Source organism: Pseudopipra pipra, chromosome 21, assembly GCF_036250125.1.
Source record: "Pseudopipra pipra isolate bDixPip1 chromosome 21, bDixPip1.hap1, whole genome shotgun sequence".
NCBI classification, from domain to species: Eukaryota; Metazoa; Chordata; class Aves; order Passeriformes; family Pipridae; genus Pseudopipra; species Pseudopipra pipra.
This window is the reverse complement of record NC_087569.1, coordinates 8632185-8654031: the sequence shown is the minus strand read 5'-3', so window position 1 is coordinate 8654031 and position 21847 is coordinate 8632185. Positions and strand designations below refer to the sequence as shown.

General features: G+C 45.8%; 1 protein-coding gene across 1 annotated transcript in view; it reads right to left on the bottom strand.

Annotated features, from left to right (window-relative positions):
* Nucleotides 1-114: 114 nt before the first annotated feature.
* The window catches only part of PPM1E (protein phosphatase, Mg2+/Mn2+ dependent 1E), a 65038-nt gene continuing 43305 nt past the window's right edge, over nucleotides 115-21847 (bottom strand). Inside the window, exons 2-7 of the mRNA XM_064677991.1 lie at nucleotides 13367-13485; nucleotides 8596-8795; nucleotides 6701-6889; nucleotides 5821-5964; nucleotides 5479-5572; nucleotides 115-5178 (exon numbers count right to left, since the gene is read on the bottom strand). Of these exons, the coding sequence (XP_064534061.1) occupies nucleotides 4109-5178; nucleotides 5479-5572; nucleotides 5821-5964; nucleotides 6701-6889; nucleotides 8596-8795; nucleotides 13367-13485 (1816 nt within the window). The 3' untranslated portion in view covers nucleotides 115-4108. The remainder of the gene's footprint in view (nucleotides 5179-5478; nucleotides 5573-5820; nucleotides 5965-6700; nucleotides 6890-8595; nucleotides 8796-13366; nucleotides 13486-21847) is intronic.

The window sequence follows — 21847 nt, the reverse complement described above, 5'->3', positions numbered from 1 at the left end:
CAGAGCTCAACAGAGCCAGCTCCTGTTAGATATCAAAGGAAGCCCCCTTTGACCACAGTGAACACGGTGTGGCTGCTGTCTTTGTTAGCTCTTAAATAACCAGACTGCCTGAAGTGTGGTTTAAATTACTGTTTTATTAAGATATTGGTAAAACAGTTTCTCCTGTATAAACAGCTTTCATAAATAAAATATGGATGACTAATACATGGTTATAACTAAACTCGCGGGTGAACTGTAGAACAAGGTTGCAAATGGAAAAGTCCCAACACTGGTACATGATCAGCTTTAATTTATTCACTTCCTAAAGAACATGTTTCATGAACAAGGTACTACAGAAAGGTCAACAGGAGCACCCAGGAGCTGACACCACGCCTGGCTGGCCACGAGCAGCAGCACTGGGGGTGAGCTCAACCACTTCCCCTGTTCTTGTCCAGAGGTGTCTTCTAGAGGGAAGGAGAGGAAAAACCGGACACAAGGCGAGTGCGACGTACAGGAGTTGTAGGAGACCCTGCCCAGGAGTTGTGGGAGGCCCTGACAGGTGGGGTTGTTTCTCTTTAGCTCTAATGCTGGCAGGAGCCGTCGCCGAGTCGCGAGGGCTGGAGGAGGGTACGGCCATTGGAGCCAGAGGTCGCCTTAATGCTTCGTTATTTATTGCACATGATACAAGGGTAGAGAGTTTTTGTTCCTGTTGCAGAGAGGGTGTGAATTAAAGAAAGATTGCCCTAAATTACAGCCATGAACGAAGCTGCAGTATTCCCTTGGATGGCTTTGTTTGCATGACTGGTGGAGTAAACTGTGCTAAAACAGCCCCTAATTTAGACCAATCTTTCTCGTTTTGCTTTCCCGCAGAGCTTTGCCGGGGTCAGGAGGATTCAGGGAGGAGACAGTGGACCTGAACTACAGCAGCCATGTCTATACACAAACTCCTTGTGCCTCATCTGCCCACGGGACAACGGTCTCACCGACACACAGTGTTCCAAAAACAGGCGGAGTTTCTACGATGATGCACCACCATAAACGTGGCATAAGGTACAGTCTGCTTTGACATTGTCCTTCAGCGTCACGACGCGACCCAACTCAGGTACGGGATGGTTTGAACTCGCGAGGACAATGGATGGCACTTCTAGGTAAAGAAAAGTTATATATACACGTGTTTCCACCCACCTTTAGTGCAAATCGAATGGGTTAACAGCTCCCTGCTCTGGTGCTATTCTGCTCTCCGCACCGCACACATTCCTCAGAGTTGCACATGGAAAAGTACACAGGAAACTGCCGGGATCGCGGGAATCCCGCCAGTCCTCACAGTGAAGAGCTTACGAGCGAGGTTGGAGCGGCTTCAGACAGAACCAGCCTGGAGCCCCTTCCTCAAAACCAACACAGACTGAAACACAAAAAAAAATAAAGTCATGTTTTCGCTGCTCCCTCCTGGTTCTGCCACCACGGTGACCACGCCAACCGGAACGGATGGGGTTGTGTTAACGCGGGAAAGGGATACTTCAGCTCTTTATTGGAAAGATTCGTTATACAAATTTCACCACCACTAAAGATACACGATAAAAATACAAAACACAGGTCACAGACTGAATCTCAGTATCAACAGTTAATAAATACAATGAGATACTTCTCTATTAGCCTAAGGTTTTACACTGTCACCAGATAGACAATCAAAGTACGAGATACAGAACACTTAGATACTGTTAGAGAGGGATTATTGCTTACGTCAGCAAGCAGCAAATAAGGGCACAGGAGTTTGAACTGAAGAGAACTACTTCCTATCACCAGTGGCATTAAGAGAAAACACTGCATTTCACAAGCACTGCTTTTTGTCTAGTTGTAGAATCAAGAGCAGCATAATCAGACCAATAACCACTACTTTTAATATTATAGAACTTTAAAGGACTTACCTTACAAATGGTTCCTATCTACTCTATAAATATGCAGTTAGTGAAGAAATGAACACTTGCTCTATCTATACAATGGTTTTACCTGACCACACTGGAACTACGATGGTGGATTGTTTTCTCCTAGCAGGATAAATGGGATGAGTCGCAGAATTATCATTTATGAATCCACACCTAAAAAGCTAAATCCTTCCCAAAACAGCACACATGCAGTCCAGTGCTCTTCAACTGCTCCTGCAGACTGGGAAGAAGTTTTATCATCCATAATGGGTTTTCACTCTTAAGTTACTCACACAAAGAATTGCACTTACACCACCTTTCTCTCCGGAACACGACAGTCAGCTAAAGATGGACTTCCAACGAGCCATTATTACTGTGAATAATTTAAAACAAAGGCACCACAGAGATGCCCCAGAGTTGCATATTTTACCATTTCATGGTTTCTCAAATTTCCTCGGTAAATCTGACTTGGAACATGAGCTGCGGCTGAAGAGAACATCGACAACAGCTAAGGCGGAATAAGATGACAGATAAGAGCCAATGATCCCGTAAGATTAAAACAAAGTCTGAAAAAGATCAAAGGAATCTGAAGCCACACTCCAACTCCTGGTTGCTCACAAAGCCTTTTGCTGTTCATCAGATTGCTTTTAAAATAGTGCATCAAAGATAGAAGCAGCAGAAATTGGCAGAATTCAAGCCTTGCCATCTCGTCGTGTTGAATAATCTCCTGACTACTTAATATTAAAATACTTTGCAAATTCTAGCTAAACACTAATACTGCTATTGTTACTGCTAAAGTGATATGAATGGTACACTAAGTGCCTATGAAGACTGACTTTATTCATACTCCTCCAAATGTCTTACTGTGACAAAGGACAGTAACAGGATCTGGGCTTAGTGGAGCTGATGGGAATCGGCTGCTTATTTACGTCCCAATTAACGGCTCCCTGAGGGCGGAACGTCCCCTGGGGAGCGGGGAGGGGCTGGTGGCCCCTGCCAAACCAGGGCAGCTGACATTCCTCACTGGCCCCCCTGGACCCAGGGGGACCCAGAGCAGTGAATTCCACCCAAGGACAGCCCCTGCTCATCCGCATCCTCGGCATTTCCACGCGCTCAGGATCGCTCCGGCAGCCCGGCATCCGTTCCTACGCACCCTGACAACACCCCACGGCAACCCTGGCGCTGCACCCACCATCCTTCATGCTGAAATTGGATATTAAAGGATGCCTCTGCCATCTAGAAATCGTTAATGAAACCGAACAGCTCATCCAGTTGATCTCCGGTGCGACAGGCGGAGGGACAGGGGGTTGTCCTGAACTTCTCCACGGATTTGTTCTTTTAAGACCTGAGATGAAGTTAGGGTGGGAAGAGGTTGGCTCAAAGCATTAAGCACAATCATGTTCAACTGAGAACAGTTTCCTAAACTGAGAAACAAGAAAAATGCCACTAAAAGCACCAGAAAGGTACGAAATTCCCTACACTGCACCTCCAGCCACAGCAAAACAGGATTTTTTTTTAAACTACAAGAAAAGTTTTCTTCATATTCCGCATTTTATGTTACATGGAAAAAAAAAAAAGGTAAATTATGAGTCTGTACCTCGACAGGAGTCTGAGACCAGAGCAGCAGGAGCTTAGTGTGTCCATTCCTAAGGTACCTGGTAAACCCTGTATGGCTTTTAGTCGTCTACCTGCAAAAGTGGATGTGATTCCTAATTCACCTTAACGCTCACCTGGAACAAACAGAAAGCAGAACACAAGAAACCCCCCCCACACCTCGACTCTACGGAAACTTCCCCCCACTCTAGAAAAATTTGGCAGTTCTGAACCAGACCGTGCTGTAAGTATTGCTGCACAGACATTCCTCAGGCAGGTGCAGCCTTCTGCGTGTCTAAGGACTGTGCCCTGACGGAGTCTGTCCACGTGAAGCGGCTGTTTGGCTTTCCCTGGTGGATGTGGCTGGACACTCGTGTGTGCGGGTGGTCGGGCGGCTGCGGAATTGCTCAGGGTGTCACCACCAGCAAACTTTATTGAGATTTGAGACAACTACATTTGTTAATTCCTAGGTCTATTTACACAGGGTTTGGAGCTTTGCAGGGGACTGGAGTACAGTTCGGAAATGCCCACCTCTTTTCGCTCTCTGATGATGCCAGTTTTTATTTTGGGAATGTCTACTTTGGGAGTCTGACAGGGGGAACACGAGGGGGTGGTTACATTTTACAGCATTGATGGAGGGGTGGGTCTGGTATACAATTACTTTGTCTTCGCATCAAAAACATGCTCTCGCTGTAAGTGTTACGACTGAGCAGCCTCTGCCAGGGGGAGGGTCGGGCCGACGCCCTCCTGCTCCTGCGGCCCCGGACAGGGAAGGACAGGGTGGATCCTTCTAGGTGGGAAGGCTCGTGAGCCCAGAGCAGGGTGTGAAACTTTGGTGTGAGCCTGGCTGCTCGTCGCCTCTTCCCGCCGCAGAGCCGGACGTGGAGGAACGCGGCTCGTTTTCCCAAGGATTCGAACAGTTCATCTTCCAGCCCAGAGAAGATGGGGGATAACCCCTTCACCCTGTAGATGCCCTGCCCTGCAGCACCCGAGCTCAGGGGAGCGTCGTGCTCCCCAGGGTGGCTCTGCCCGCAGACCGAGGCCGTGGCGCGCTCCAGGGATTCGCCCTTCGCTGGGAAGCTGCTGATCAAATCTGCACTCTTTGGTATTCCAGGACTAAACACTTGGACTGGTGGCAGACATTTGGCACTCTGAGGTGTACTAGTTTCTGTTTTTGTCAGGTCTAAATAGCCTTGATCATCAAGCAGGTTGATGCTGGACCCTATGCTTAAGCTAGTTCTGTCGGTGAAGGAATCCACTCGTCCTTCGTACCCTAAATCTGCCGGTGCTGAGCACTGGTGCTGGGGCCAGGGCCGTTTGCAGTCTCCATGGTTCTCCTTGTCTTCCCCGTTGTCTTCCTGCCCCCCTTGGAAAGAGTTCTCTGTCCAGTCCGACTCCTCGCTGACGGTGACGGCCGCGTTCATGTCCCTGAGAAAGACCACGATGACAGTGATGTTGTCGCTGGAACCGGCATCCCGGGCAGACGCCACCAATTTGTGTGCTACCATGCTGCTGTCACCATTGTTCTCCTTCAGGTGGTCAGCCACCACCTTGACTGCCTCGTCGGGGTTCACGGTGTCGTAGAAGCCATCACAGGCCAGAATGAGGTAGTCTTCAGAGCCATCCAGCACCGTGGAGGCAGAGTCTGCATCCCCACAGATATATGGCTTGTGCTCGGCGTCCCCTGGGGAAAAACAACACATAGACACCACCGTGGGTTTGCAGCCACAGCATCCAGAAGCCCTTTATTAACTCAGCATGGAGCCAATGACTCTTAGCCCAAGTTAAAGCAATTATTTGGGAATTATTCCCTCAAACTGTAGGGGGAAAAATAGAGGTCATTGCTCACAGCTCGGTCTACAGCTGTATTTCAAATTGTGATCACTAGAAAATTAAAATTTTATGGTTAAAAACCAAATTGCTGAAAAATTAAAATGCTGTAAAGAAAATCAAGGCTCCAAAGGGAATGAAAGCCCTCTCTTACCAATAGCTCTGGAGACAGACAGGCTCCCGTTCACCCTCCAGGCTCCAAACCAGACCACGCAGCCGCCCAGGGCCTCAATGCGCTTCTTCTCATCCTAAACAGCAACACAGGAGTTGTTTGGACAGAGCTGCATCACACACTGAACACTCCCATAAATATTTGTTCTTTCACGTACACATAGTGGAGGCTGCAGGCCCCCAGAGGTGAGACAAAGGATTTGTACACAAATCCATAGTGACATCCAAACAAACCGGGGGAACTGGAACATACTCACAGAGACACTGGCACGGCACTCACAGCAAGCTGGTACCTGTGGGGAGCACTGCCCAGGTGTGTTCTCACCTCTCTGTCTGGTTTGTGGGGTTTCATCAGCTCCACAGCTTGGCCTTTCCTCACAAGCATAACCTGGGAGTCCCCAAGCCAGGCCACGTGCAGCATATTCCCTCGGATGAAAGTCACCACCCCGGTGGTTCCACAGCGCAGGCTCTGGACAGGGGGGAAAAAAAAGATGCATTTCCATTTCAAAGCATTTTCTTGCTTAACTCGAGGACAGAACATGTTGACAGTGCAGCACAGAGCCTATTCCCAGGGAGGAACAGGCAGTGCTTTCCCTACGGCTACAACTGCTCAGAAACAGCTCCCCAGAGCCGACCTGGCTGAATGTGAGTGACTGGATTTGCCCCGTGACATCCCTGGAATGGGAACTGCCTGTCAGCAGCCAGGCTCTGCTGGTGTCTGCTGTGTGACTGCCCTGGCTGACTTCCTGTCATTGACAGACACACAGGCATGTCACTGAACTTGGAGGGAGGTTTATTTATGAGCAGCCCGAGTTCCCTGCACTTAACTCATGCCTTGCATGAGTTTAGGAGGCTTATGACTCACTTATCCATTTATTCTTGCTTTCTGGAGACAAAAAAATGTATCTTGTAGAGATAAGGAAAAAAAAAAACCACTCCAAGGACTAAACCTGAGGAAAAAACCCCATCCCAAGGACTAAACCTAGTTAGCATGAGAGTGGCAGCAGCATCCTTCTAAAGGAAGTGGCTGCTGTGAGAAGTGGAAGGTGGCATTCTTATGGGACACAAAGGAGCCCAGCAGTGGGCACCAGCTCCATGGACTGTGCATGGGCAGCTCCAGTCTGACCTTGGCCTGTGCTGGGGGCTGACAAAGGCAGAATTTATAGATTGATGCTCTCAGGGTCAGGCCCAGGGCCCTCCCTCACCTCCCTGGCTGCCTTCTGGACGAAGCGCTCGTCGGTCACGCGGAAGGCTCGGCACAGAGCCTCGGCTGGGTCGTGCTGGAACATCTCCTGATGCACCATGTTCACGTGGAGGTGGATGGAGGCATAAATGGCAGCATCCACTCCCCCATGGCCGTCAAACACCGCGAAGTAGGCCTGTTCTTCTTGGTCCTGCCAAGGGAAACACATGGAGGAAACACCTCAGGAGAAAGCAATGCAAACAGCCAGCTGGACTGTCCTGAAGCTTTGAACTTGGGATTTGTGGTGTCCTATTGAACTGGACTTAGAGGCAGAGTCTCCACTGGAAAAACAAACCGCCCTGACCATCTTCACTTCATCAGGGAAACCTTACTGTTGAATTCTACCTGCAAAAATGCCCTGCCAGAATCACCTCTGTGGGGCTCTCCACACTCCTTATGTCCCATTTGTTACCACTCAGTCACACAACTCAAATAGGAAGTGCCATTCTCATCAAATTGTGCAGGAGATTCTGTGACTGCGAAAACCACAGGGAGAGAAGAACATCCACTACAGTTTGCATGAAGTCTGCATCAAGACTAGAATCCACCAGGGATAAAATGCCAGTACAGTTAAAATGTGAAGCCTCTGCTTTCATTCTTTTTGTTTCTTAAATCTAAACCATATCATTTTAGATGCCTGTCTTTGAAAAAAAAAAAAACCCTGTATGTGCTCTCTCATCAGATAATTGTGATTACATTCACAAATCAAATACAGAAAAATCGCTCATCTTCAAGTCAGTTTTCTCAGCTTCCTCTTATCTGTTCAGAGAAACAAAGCGGTACCAAGAGACAGCAACTCCTGTGCCTGTTCACACACACACCACCAACCCACTGACAGTGCCAATTCAACCTTGACAGCCAGCTCAATGACTGGAATATTTGCACATTGTAATTTTTAGGTAATGGGCTCCAACACAAATTGGAATAAGAAAGCTGACAATTGACAGGCAAAGGAAACATCTGCCTCTGTTTGCATTAATATAATTTAAAGGTAAGAATGTGGATGGGGCAGAAGATGGTTATTAAAGTGACAGGATGTAATAAAGGTGCAATTATGCAGCAATCTGATCCTAAAAGTAAAAGTCTTGATACTTTCTTTTATTTTCCATTCCTCAGTGTCCAGTTTTATATCTCAAGGAAGAGCAGGAGTGAGTGTTTGACCAATGGCCACGTAAGGAAATTAATGGGGTGGAATGACCCCAGTTCCACTAAACCGTCATGTTGGTAGATTCTCGTGGGAGCTGCACCCCATTGTCCTGTAAGTTTTGTGTCTGTTTGGGGTTTTTTTTACTTTCTCTCCTTATTCTTGCTTTTGGCTTCTTCCTCCCAAGGGGACGGTTGAAAAGCAGAACAGACCTACCCCTGGTTGTCACCTGGCTTCAGTGATGGACTGTAAGGTGACCCCCCTTTGTCTTTGCCACTGGTGATGATGTCCCACACCTGGACATCCTCAGCCAGAGGAGGCTCCAGCCTTGGTTTATCTCACAGTTGTACAAGTGCATCAGTTCCCACTCACAAGAGCAGGGCTGCTTTCTGCCCAAAGGCAGGGCAGTCCTTGAGCCACTGTGGGAGCAGCTGCATCAGGATGGGCCAGGTACAACCTTTGTGTAGTCAGGTGACATTTCACCAGAAATCTGTGCAAGTGGCTGTTTTGGTGTATATCCCCTCTGTGGAAACTGCCTGTCACGCTGTGGTTACACCAACACCAACTGAACCAACTCAACACCACGCGTGTCCCTGCCCTGCCAACCCTGCTCAGGCCCATCCCATTTCATCCCCTCAGCAGAAGCTGCCCCAGTTTCCCCAAGAATGGAAACCATTTTCCTATGATGTGTCTCCCAGGTGATCTGTGCTCACCTCGAGGTTGAAGAGCATGTTGAAGTCAGGGATGCAGACGTGCTTGTCCTCCATCTTCCTGCGCATGTTCTTGATGGCATGGATGGACGTCTCGTAGTAGCGGTGGGGCTTGGGCTGCAGGGGGAAGTCTTTCACCCAGTTGCTGCAGATCTCGTGCAGTTTGCTAAAAACCAGGCGGGCCAACTTCACTGTCTCGATCTCTGGGGAAGGCACAAACCACAAATGAAAGGCTGAGAGTGTTACTAATTGAAATTTTTTTCCCTCGCATACATCGCGGAGATGAAACAAAACCGTTTCAGCCGAGCAGTTGAAATGGATGTCAGCAGGGAAATTCTGGGCTCTGATGCATGAAAAGGGGAAGCCAAACTCACCACAATCAGCATTCATCAGTAAGCAGCTCATTGTTTGTTTGTCTTTTCAACTTAAACATTTCCCTGTGCCTTTGGGGAGCTCATTTGCAGCATGAGAAAAAAATGTACTCTTCCCTCAGCATCCAATCCCCCCGTGCCACTCTGCCCAGGGTGGTGCAGCTCTGACAAGGACTTTGTCATGGCACATACAAAACCCACCATCCATAACAATGAGAGATTGGTTTGGGACCCAATTCTCTATTCTAAACACCATTTCACTGCAGAGCCGAGGCAGAACAGTGGAAACAATCTACAGAAATTAGCAGTATTACTTCAAGGTGTTCTGGCAGTGCACACTTTCAGCACTGCACAACTCAGGGGCTGCCTCAGTTATTTCCAGATTTCTTATTATTTCCATACTCCTGACAATGATGTGTCAAAGAAATCTGCATGAGCAAGTGAGAAAACCATAAAGGTCTCAAATTTAGGAAAATGCTGAACTGTCACTCCTGAGAAATAGGCATTTTAAAATGTGAAAACTCAGGCACTTGACATTTGTTCTGAAATTCAGGGCAGGAAAACAGGAAGTAATCAGAGCTGAACACATCAAAATCTCTTTGTTCATGATCGTTCACCAAAGGCAGAGATCTTCAAAGCTGAAGGCAGCAATCCATGAGTGCCAATCATTCCTGGAGGAGGAGGGGCTCAAATGCAGGGAGGAGAGGGGAGTGTTACAGCATCTCTTGGTTCACAGGAATTCTGTGAAGAGCCTAAAAGCAGCATTTACTAATTTCTGACCTAGACCTACACAAAATGTGGGCTACAGTGACCAGGGAGCCAAGGCCTTTAGGAACAAGATACATTCCCAGCTCTGTTGATTATGAGTTGGTTCCAGTTTAATCTACTGAGCAGCCATGAAGCTGGAAATACACTGTACCCATGACTAACAGGAGTCTTAGCTTCTTGATCCCACCAGTAACAGGCACCAGTTCCTCACACCACCTGTCCAGCTCTCACCAGAGCCACCAGAAACCCTTTCCTGGGTAATGTATTTGAAGAGGGAGCACGTACAGCCTGATGTGTCCAAATGATATTTTCCAGAGGGAAGGCCCCAGACCTGCTCCTCCATTTCTGGGCAGAGATGAAGGGCAGTGGGGTCCGTGTCGGGGTCCATGTGAATGTCACGTGGCTGCTCCACCTCACAGTGTCACAGTGTCACTGAGGGAGGACAGGAGTGAACCCACTGGCTGTGCTCAGATCCTCAACACCCTTCCCAGTGGGGATATATGGAGTGTTGGCATCGTCAGTAATTGCTCTTGAGGTTAAAGCAGAAAGGCCCACAATGGTTAACCCACAGTGGTTAACCCGCCCCCTCACAGCTGGAAATTACTCATCAATTGTTAAGTTGCTGCCCTGAGCCAGAGCTGACTCAGCTGTCACTGCGGTTGTGTCACGGAGAATCTCATTTCCCTCCTGCTGCTCCACAGTCCCCAAGGTTGGAAGTGGTGCTTCACTGCACCACAGCTGGTGGGAAAGCCAGCTCAGGCACTATTGTTCCCAGAGACTGACTCTTAGGGTAAAATCAGGGTAGAAAGAATACCAGGAATTAGATCCTGATTGTTAGCACCATATTTTATGACTTCTCTTGAAAACACAGACAGTTTGACAACAGGGGTCAGAACCCACATTTATAGACTTGGCATCAGGCCACTGGCCAAGGTTTGCCTTAATCTGGGAACTCCAGTTTCCGACTAGTCAATGGTCCCTTTGTGTCTTGGCAGCAGTAATCCCATCTCCCAGTCCCTGCAAGGGCTGGGGAATGGGATGGTGTGATTTGCTTTGTGATGTCTGCTGGATATTTTAGGTATTTTAGATATCACCACCATGTCACAGAGTCACCACCATCCAGCCTCCTTTGGTGGTTCCTTAACAATGCCAAACTTCCCTTGATTATCTACCTCCACACAACAACCCCAAACTAAAGGTCCTTCAGCTGACCTTTCAAAACAGAAATCCAGCATCCTTCAGTTCTCATGGAAACTCTCTTGCTCCTCTCCAACTGGAAGAGTCAGTCCTGGCCTGTGACTCAGATTCTGTTCTTGATATCCAAAGACACACAGTCACCCCAAATATAACAAGCCCATATTCTTGCATTCCTACATTTGTGGACTCAAAACAGTTTTCCTTCATTTAAGATTTGCCCTCTTCTTTCAGGAAGCTTCTAATTTCCCTTCCACCAGCACACCCATGACTGCTTTTACCAGCCCTGAGTCTGTGCCATGATTTGTCACGTTGCAATTCTCCGAGTGAAATGTGCCACGAAGGAAATTTGAAATTGCTTTTTTTTTTGTCTTCTGGCAAATTCAAACTTGAGGCAAATCAGGTAAATGTCTCCTTGTATTACACAGAGTAAAAATCTTCCTGGGTTCATAAGAAACACTGACAGAAGTGGATATTAAAACCAGCCAGCTGAATTCAGCCTGGTTTCACAAACAGCATCAGGGCACAGTGAACTCTGAGCACAAAACTTCAAGATGTAGAACTCCCATTTTTATCCCCTGCTGCAGTTTTCTTTCAAAGCATGACAGTCTCCCTGTGTGGCACCAGTGAGGGCAGGTCTCCTCTAACTTCCTACCCGGGTTCCTCAAGGGACTCCCCTAGGAAGGCTCACTAGGATGGAGTTTTGCAACGAAATCTTCAGTCCTGCCCAATTCCCCCAGTTTTGTTCTGGTTTTCTAGGCCAAACCTTCCATCACCAGGTGATGAAGCACTGATGGAGCCCTGGCTCTGCTGGGGCTGCCCCATCCCTGGAAGTGTCCAAGGCCAGGTTGGATGGAGCTTGGAGCAACCTGGTCTGGTGAGTGGCATCCCTGCCCGTGGCAGGGGGTGGAACTGGGTGGCCTTTAGGGTCCCTTCCAACCCCAACCACTCTGTGGCTCTAATTCTGTGATCACTTGAGCTCATGTTCTCTTTGGAAAAATTATCATTTATGGCATATTATTTGAAACTGCAGTGTTTGTATGAAACCTTTGCTCTACTATGGGCCAGAAGATTTTCTTTCTCTTCCTCTGCCCTTTAGCTTCTCAATTTAACTTTTCACATTGCATCAGTAAAGGGATATTTGATTTCCAAGTACCTTCATCGTGACAATTCACCTCAACAAACTGCATCTGGAGTGCTATTCTTAGTGCCTGCTCCAGTCTGTTCCCATCTCAATCTACGTTTGCATCTGTCTTCCAGGCTCAGATATATTTGAGTGGCAATTTCTGTAGGTGTGAGGGTTTTGTGGTGGGTTTTTTTTTTCCTTTTTCTTTTTTTTGGTTGAATTCTTTAGATATTCGGTGTGGAGGCTTAGTCAACATTTCCTTGGAGACTGTCAAATATTTATGCACATCTCAGAGATCTCAATTTGAAATTAATGAAGGCTGCTCAGTCAGAACAATGACAAATCTATTCCATTTACCTGCTCAGCAGGAGGAGGCAGCAATACCTACAGAAAGGGAACCCAGAGCATGTTTTTCTGTTTCTCAGGTTTCCAAAGGCCTCTGGGGAATGCAGCTGAATCTTCCTTTTTGAAGAGCCAGATTTATAGATCCTCCTTATCCCCAGAATAATTCACTTTTTTTTTTTTTAATCAAAAAAGGAAGGAATGGACAAAGTGGTTTAGTGACTGTATTTTCAAGATCAAATGACAGAATTCCTGTCAATACATGTGAGAAACATTGTTCTTTGTTGTAACAAGCAACCCAGCATTTTTTCAAGGTTATTTAGGCCAGCAGAGTCCTGAAATGATTTCAGGTGCATGACCTTGAGCTGGATGCTGCAAAAATCTTCTTAGCCAACAAAGATAAATGAGGGAAAGGAATTTTTTTTTCCCCCTTTTAATCCTGAGATCTCTTTATACTATCTTTTGCTAAAACTGTATAAAAAAAAATTCAAGCCATAGTAAAAACTACACTGGCTGAAATAATTCAGAATTAAATTCTCTCTTCCCACATATATTTGACTTTGCTCCAAGGATGAGGGAGGACAACTAGCACTTGCCAGCAGAACCACATGGTCTAAAGTGCTGATAAAGAAATTCAGGGCCATCAGACACAGCTATGAAGGTGCACTTAAAAGGAAGGAGTTATTTCAAAATGAGAAAGCTTTGACCAAGAAATTAGTCACTGCCTGTATCAGGGTGGTGGGGAATTCTCCATTAATCTTTTTACATCAGTGAGGGATATTCCTCTACCAGAAATCCAGCCCAACTTCATTTAGCTGGCTGGTAGGAGGAACTAATTTGAGGAATTAATGAAATTCAGGTGGTCAGACAAGATGGATCACTGAAGTCAAAGCTGACCTTAAAACCCTCTGAATTATCTGCAGAGTGTTCCAGTGTGCAGTGGCAGTGGCAGACCCCCCCAGGAGGCACTTACGTATGATCCCGTCGGCGTTGTCCACGTGCTTTGGTAGGAAATGTGCCGAGAGGTCGCTCTGCAGGACCTCGTCTGAGGTTGCTCTTGCTAAAGCAGCGGCCAAAAATGAGGGGCAGTTACTGGAAAAGAAAAAGAGAAACACACCAGGAGATATTTTAATCTGATCCAGGGAGGTCACTGGTTTTCACCAAGACTCTTCTCTACCAGACAGCACCACGACCCTGCAGCAAGACCTCAGACTCACCCTATGGATTTTAGTCACCCCCTTTCACTCTTATGTTCCCTGTTACTTAAGTTTTAATGTTCCATTTCATAACCTCTATTTAAATGCTTTTCAAATCTGGACTTGAGCCCCCCTGCAGAGCCTGTCACACAACCCTGCTTTACCACACGTTTTCTACACGTGCATTATACACTTTTATCTTTAGCCCAGTCTGTCCAGTTTCTCCTAAGAACTGGAGTCAGAATTCCAAAGGATAGGAGAAGTCCTCAGATTTCAGTGTCCAAGGCCTCTCCAAGGGGCACTGAAAGTTAAGGCTGAGCCATAGGAGGCATGGTGTTGGTGTGCATAAGGTTAAAAATTTCCCTTGTGAATGATCTCTATCCAAAGTGAAGTGGCTCTAACTCACTGTATCTTAATTAAACCTGGTATCTCCCAAGATTAATTAATCTATAGCAAACCAAGGCCACTTTAATGTACATCCTCTCATTCAAGAGGAGTTTAATACCTCTTAATTTATGTATGACTTTGTATTTCCCATTGGTCAGCCTGAACTTCTCCAGGTGTCTCCTGACACAGCCTGAACCTTCCAGTTTCCACAGATACGATTGGTGTCCTCCATGAGACATATCTCCTGTCACAGGAGCCAGTGTCAGTCTCAGAAACTGTCCATCAGCAAGAGAATTCCATGTCAGAAGTCCAGGGAACAGGCAATGAGCACTTCCTGAGCCTACTCCTTCTGCTTGTGCCCAGTAAGTCTGTTGGGATGTTCTTAGTATGGTTGGAGAGGGGATATTAGCTAGGCACATCATTCCAACCAAATCCAGAGCAGGAAAACTTCTACACACAGCACTGGACTCCTCAGGCTTCGTTCTGGAGCCTGAGGAGCACGTGGTGACTGTCACTTCCATTCACAGCTGGTTCACTGCCCAGGAAAAGCCCCCCAAACTTTCCCATGTGCTGTAGCTTCAGAGGGAATCTGAATTCCAGGAAAAAAAAAAAGGCAGGGTTGCTACGCTTGGGATGTTTTGAGAAGCCATTTTGCCACCAAGTTTTCCAGATTCTTGGTGCCAAATGCTGCTACAAACAGTCAGATTATGCAACAGAGTTAGAATATACACACAGGGTAAGCCCTCCAGCCCTCACTGTTTACCATTCAACTTATCTAGAAATGATTTCAGTGTAGGATTAGCAATGAATAGCTTTGCCCAGCACTGTCCATGAGACCAGAGCCACTCACACCACGTTCCCACCCCGTGCAGGAGCCTTCCCTGGAATCAGAGCCGAGCATTCCGCTCACGCAGCGCTCCAGCCTCGGCAGCGCTAATGAGCCTCGGCTGCTGGGGAAATCAGCTGCCTTAGGATGGCTCTGCCCAGCACAACACGGGAACTCTGATCCTCTTTACCCACGGCAATGCCCGGGATCAACAGCAGGAAAACCCAGCGGGACCTCCGGTACCTGTGGCGCGGGTGGGAGCTGATTCTCTGTCTTGGCTTTTCTGCCTTTATTCCACTCAAAAAGGGCAGGTTTTTCAGGTCTGTTATTAGCCCAGAAACTCCAGAGTGGTGATGCTGGTTTCTGGTCATGTTACATGTGATTCCCATGTTACAAAAAAAGGGAATAGAATGCCTGGGATAGAATAATGATGTCAGCAGTGATCAACACCACAGGAACCTGAGCTGCTTTGCCAGTTCACAGCTTACCCTGACCAGCTCGGGGCTGGAACTTTTTAGGAAAACCAAACTTGTTTTGTGTCCCTTACAAACAATCCCTCCCTGATGGGCAAAGAGGGAACCTGGTTAAGAACTGGAGCAACAACTGTTGCTAAAATAGAGACTTGGGACCTAAACAGCAGAGAAGAAATATCCCTGACATAGGAAACTCTGCTCTGCCTGGGGTTGGAAGGTGGGACAGCCACATCTATGAAGATCCAGAGTGGTGAACACTCATATCTGAAACTTTAGATATTATTTTAACCACAGTGACAGATGACACAATTGAAAGGTGCATTTACAGGGTCATGGAGCTGGACAGAGAACTTCCCCAATCAGCTCCAAGTGCTATTTACATGTCCCCACAGCCAGTGCCAGAATTCCACACAGCAGCTCTTTATCCAGCCAGGGACTGCATTTCCATTACAATGCTGAACCTACACAAAAAGCTGCTAAAGATGTTATTAGATAAATTAGAGGATTTTAAGTACATCCTTCCTGATTCTCTGGCAGCGTAGGTGTGTTTGGAACACCCACAGTTGCATTGCAGCAGTCCTGGAATAACTCTGGTAAGGTAATAAATCAAGCCTAAAAGTGGGCTGTTTCCATCAATTAAGTTTGAGAAAAACAGTCTGAGGTGGGTTTAACTCAGCCCACATATTATTGTTACCAGCTTAACACACAACTCTGCTCCATCCTGATAGCATTAAAGAGGGGAAGACTTTCTAAACGACTTTCCTGAGCTATTCCTCTGTGCTCCAAATCTAATCTAAGCTCTCCTACTAAAAGAAAGAGAGATGGCAAATTTAAAATTCTTACTGCATGGGAATTCACCACCAGGGTTTGAGCAGCTGATCAATGTTGATGGGAAAGGTAGAGAAAATAAATCAGCTGAAGGCTTTCCTTCTATGTCTGGCCACTCTTAGTCCTAATAATAACAGCTGCTGGCCCAGGAATTAATTGGCCTTGACATTTGTTGATCACAAAGCTTCTTATGTGGCTGTTCCAGGGCTGTGCCATGTAAGCAGGGAAGTGACCAGATGCAGACAGATGACTTCCTCTTCCTGATTAGCTCAACTCAAAATTTACTTCTTGTCCTTGGCTCCTGGAAGGACTTTAGTTGAATTACTTTTCCCCTTCAGGTGCAGCAGACTGCACTGGAGGGTTTTTACTCCTTTTAACGTAGCTGTTGAAATCAAACCACTCTCAGGACACTTCATTACTGTTCCACCAAGACAAATGAAGACTCAGGTCTGGGATCTTTGTTTTCCTCACGTGAGCACCTACAGCATCCCAAACAAAGAGCAACACCCCCTCCTCTGGGCAGACAGGATCCATGGGGGACTGGAGGAGCCTTGCATCCTGCTGCTGGCACAACTTGGAATTACCTGCTGAAAATAAATTCTTCTGCCACATTCTAGATGCTCAAATGCTATTAGTCATTAAGTTTGACAAATTGGAACCGGGAGGGCACGATCTTGTTTAGCAGAGAGCTGAGAGCTAAAATGCCTTTGTCTATTCATAGCTGTGCCACTGACCTTGGACGAGTCACTTCACCACTCAGACCTTCATTCCTCATCTCCAAACAAGGGATGATAATGTCATTTCCTTGGGGAGAGGAGGAGAGGGAGGAAGGCTGTAGAAAGCTTAATTCAGTGTTCATAAAGTACTCTGGAATTTCTTGATAAGAGCACAACTGAAGTGAAAAATATCAAGATGAGAGTGGGAGATATTTTCAATCTGTAGAAGATTTATGGACCTTTCATACTTTTTTATCTGTTCTCTGTTCTCAGATGCTGCCAGAAGTGCTAAATGGAACACACAGGCAAACAACAGCTTGAGAGAGCAGGTTCAGTCTGAGGTAGCTGATAACTCGTGGGCAGCAAGAGCTGCACCACACCAACACATTCCTGCAAAAGCTGATGCATCTCAAAAGGGGAAAACCACAAAAGCAAGTCCTTAAACTCAGTGATGCTGATGTTCTGGATCTGTTGATGCTGCAGACATGGTACTGCCCCTGAGCAAAATACCCAACGAGGGCCACCAGTGCTGAAAACATGAACGCTGTCGTGGTCTGGAGTCACTGATGAGGCATCACCAACCCAAACAAAGCCAGGAAAATGGACCGAAACATACTGGGGCTTTCAAAGGCCAAACCGGTCAGTAAATCACAAAACATGCAGTGTTTCTGTTACCTCAGGAATCCCCTGACACTACAGAACAGCAATTGTTTCAGTTAGAATGAAGCATGATTTAAATAGAAATGCTATTCAATCTGCTGAAGCACAGAAATCCACGGGCAAACAGGAGAAAGCAGCGTGTTTGGTTTCACACAGCAGGCCAAGACCAAGAACATGACCCGAAAAGAGCCAAGTACAGCACATTCCCCAAAGCCCTATAATTTACTGTGCTAGTAAAAGACTTTGTAGGGATAACAAGCTAACTGCACCCTTTCCAAAAGACATTACAGCAGGGATACAGTTTAGGAAACACTTCTGTTCCTGTGGCCTGTTACAAGTTCTTGTTAGAAAGCAAGTTTTGCCAGGTTCAATTTAAGTAAAACCTCATTTGTCCCCAGCCTGTATTTACAAAACACTCCCAGGTCTCATGAGACTTCTTCCAGATGGAGCTTCGGATCCAGCCTGGAAGCTCTTTGAAGAAGCCTTTACAGCCTTTATTATTGAAAGTTCCCATGCTGTGAACTGCAGCAGAGAATTCTCTGGGAAGGTCCTTTGGCTGTTTATCCAGCCCTCCCCTCATCCACCTCCTGTTTCCATGGCCTTCCAGAAGGACATGGAGCCAGCTGAGGGGCTTCTGTTTGTCTCCTAACTCCTCTAGGTCACACAGGACTCAGAGAGGAATGTTTTGTGAAGCAGTCCAAGCCCCCAGAATGATTATGGATGTATCCTCTCATTCTGCCAAGCAGATGCTATTTCCAGCTCCTGTCTCGGCAGGATCTCCTCTCCTCACTCGGAGCGTGGCTCTGACCCGTTGCTGTTCTGCTGCTCTGCACAGCTGGGGAAAGTTGGGATGCTTATTTAAAGCCTGGTCACGGTGGACAAACAGAGTGTAGGGTTTTTTTCCTAACACATGGTGAAACCCTGCACTGGATTTTAGCTGCTGCAGCGAGTTACTAAAAAAAACCCCAGCGTGCACACACAGAAAAAGAAACAAATAGAAAAAACAATGCACCTTCTAAAAGCTTGCATAACCAAAGCTCCTTGAGAAGTCATTTGAGCTGGCAGTGTTGAGACAGTAAAGATGCTTGATAAATCTGTTTGAAGGAGCTGAAAACGTGCCACCCAAGGAAGCTGCTATCTATAGGCTTCCCAGAGACAGCTGCCTGGTCACATTCAAACCCATTCTGTCCTTGTGCTGACAGTTGTAAGCAACAGAAATATAATACACAGCCATTAAAAAATACACTCTTTCTGATGTGTTTACCATGCCCATGTCTATACAGACACTGTGTTTATCAAATATTTAACCTTTTGCATTGTGTTCACTGACATATTCTAGACCAAGTTTTTATAGATATTTCCTGTAGTTAAGTCTGTCTTAACTGGATGTTAAAAAAAAACCCCAAGCCAGAGGAGCACTGCTCATCAGATAACATCTGCAACAGCTGGATTGAGATGTGAAACAAAGCTGGAATGATGCTACTGGAATTTCTCCATGTTCTGCTGCTTAGCAAGTCAGTCCTTCCTCCCTCCAGAGGGGGAAGTCCACATGACAGTACATAAAGTGAACAAAATGTAAGCAAGAGAAAATAAAAAGGTCACCTTTGTCTCTTTGATGAGGTCCAATGTCATGAAGGGCAGTGTTTATCTAAAAAATAAATGCTTGCTGACCACAGAGCACTCTTTGGGATTTAATGACTGCCAATAAAGCAGCATTGACACCGAAGGGGTGAACTGAGAGGAATCCAAACCACATAAACCAGCTTTTACAGAGCTGTTCTGCTGAAGAGATTGCCCCTGTGTTATCTTGGAGACCTAATTCTATCATTTCTCTCACTCATCCTCACAATATGGCAGTTCTGAGGGTACTTATATTCCAATCTCAGGAGCTGATGCCGTGGCAGCTTTTAAAATGACAGAAGTCACCGCCTGTAACACCAACAACCCTTAAGAACCCAAGATGAATCTCCCAGGGGCTGAAAGCCAAATTACTGCAAGAAATTGAATTCCCAGAAGTGACTGTATGATGGTTTTCTTCATTACATCAAAGAATTGAAGATAGAAGTTTGTTGTTGAAAATTATATTCCAGGACTTGAGCCCTTCACAGGATTATATCCACCTGTTATTAAAAGAAAGGAAAACCTGGACTTTGAAGGAATGCAGGAAAAATGAACCACAATCTATGAACCTCTGGTACAATACTGAGATGTTAAGGATGTACCTATATAGCAATTTGCCACTATCTAAATCAGAACCTTTTCTATAAAAGGAGCAAGATTCTGAGGAATTGGATATTCTTCCATAGAATTTTAATTACTGCCATAAATACCTTTTACAAAATTATCATTATAAAATTTAAAATATACCAGCAAGCCACATATATGATGGACATTGATTATAAAACTTAGATCTTTAGTATTCAGCTTCGTAAATGTAAACACATAGTAAAAATAAATTTGTGTTCACCCTATCATTAATTAATCAAAACAAAGATAATTTATTGTATTACCCACTCATGTGACTTCCAGGGATTTACACTGAGAGAAAAGATCCTTCTGGTTTTTGTTGTCACTGTTCTACAGGGATTAGGCTGCATGTTTGCACAGCACATTCTCTGCTCAGGGTTTCAGTGACACACACTCTGTGTCACCAGAGTCTTCTGATGCTCCAAAACCCAGGCACTGCCCACTTGGGATGAAGCCACATGGATGCAAAGGTGCTGCTTACCTGCAGAAACACCTTTCTTCACTGGAAAACCAATGTCAACAACAGCTACCTCACGGGGAGTGTCTCTGCCAGACCAGAGGCCTGTTTAAAAGCTCCACAGGACATTAAAAATGTCATTGATTTTCCTCTCTTTGGCACTCACACAATTCCAAAGTCAGCATAATTCAATATCTTTCTACTAGTTCCATTAGCAAAGAAAGGAATCCATGCTTCAATCTATGCTGCCTTATTGGAAAAAGTAATTTAATTTTACATCTGAAAGTGTGCCAACATCAGCATAAAACCGTACACAGTATACATCAGATTTAATTTATAAATTCTGTACTTTGTCAAGATGAAATGAGATGCTGTCTAAAATCAATGAGAGTGTCCAAGCTCGCTCTGAAAGCACTTAGAGATATTCTTTTTATTTTAGGTATTTTATGTCCTAGCTGGATTTTTTGATGATTTCTCTGCTTACTATAAAGTATTAATGACACAGTATCTAGAAAAGTTCATGTTGCAGAAAACTTTGTTCCCTCAGGCACACTTTGGCCCTAAAGGTTCAGGCATATCCTTTCCTTACCACTGATTCATGTCCTGTTTTTTCCTCTCTGTTTAAAATAAACTTTCATTGATACTTCCCTTAACTGGAAGGGATATCCCATAAAATCTGCTGTGTCCAGAAATACAAGTTAAATAAGAATCACCCGATGCAGAGCATCTTTTTCTTTGGGATCAGATGAACATACCCCTGTCTGCTGATTACTTTCAAAAAGAAAAATGCCTTGTGCTGTTGTAGTTAATGACTTAATTTCAAATAAATGGAACCAAATGCTGCACAGTAGCACACACCACGCTCTACTGCAGATCATCATTAAGGCAAACAAATGGCAAATGGCTCCTTTAAAAAGGGGTGAAGACGATGAATCCACATTTGCCCGTTCAAAGGAACACCCCGCAGAGCCAGTCCCCCAAATCTCTGTGCTCGTGTTCCAACGTTTGTGTTCAGGTAACTGAGAAAAAAAAAAATAAAAGCTGCAGGAGCCAGGATTTCCAAATGACATTTGATCACTTCACTTCTCTCAACCCATTGAACAAATATCAAATCTAAGGCAAAAGACACCCCGGAAGATTTACGAGCACTGAGTCAGCAGCGAATGTTCTCCCGCTCCTTCTCCCTCCTGTGCAGCGCAGTCCATCATACAAATGGCTTGGGTGTTTATGCCAGATGTAAGATTAGATAATTAGTCATCCAAGTCCTGCATGTCAACTCTTTTGTGATAAAAAATTTATTCCAAATGCCCCATTTATAATCAGTTGACTTGCAAAAGCACTCTGGTGTTACAGGGTGATACATCCTGTGATGTACGGCCCAGTCCCTGCCCCTGCGCGGAACACGCTCTGTCCGTGCCGGACCAATTCCCTGCCTCATCCCAGCCCTTCCAGTGGCTCCTCTGCAAAACAGGGATAATGATATTGACCTCTGGAAAGCAATTTCCACACCAGTGATGAAGTACCAAGAACAGCCAGATATTATTAATTAACCCTGAAGGGGGGATGGAGTGAGAGAGCAGCAGTTCCCTTGCGCTGATCCCAGAAAATCCTGCTGCTCTTTCCCGACTTGCAACACAAAGAAATGAAAAGCAAACATGAAAAAA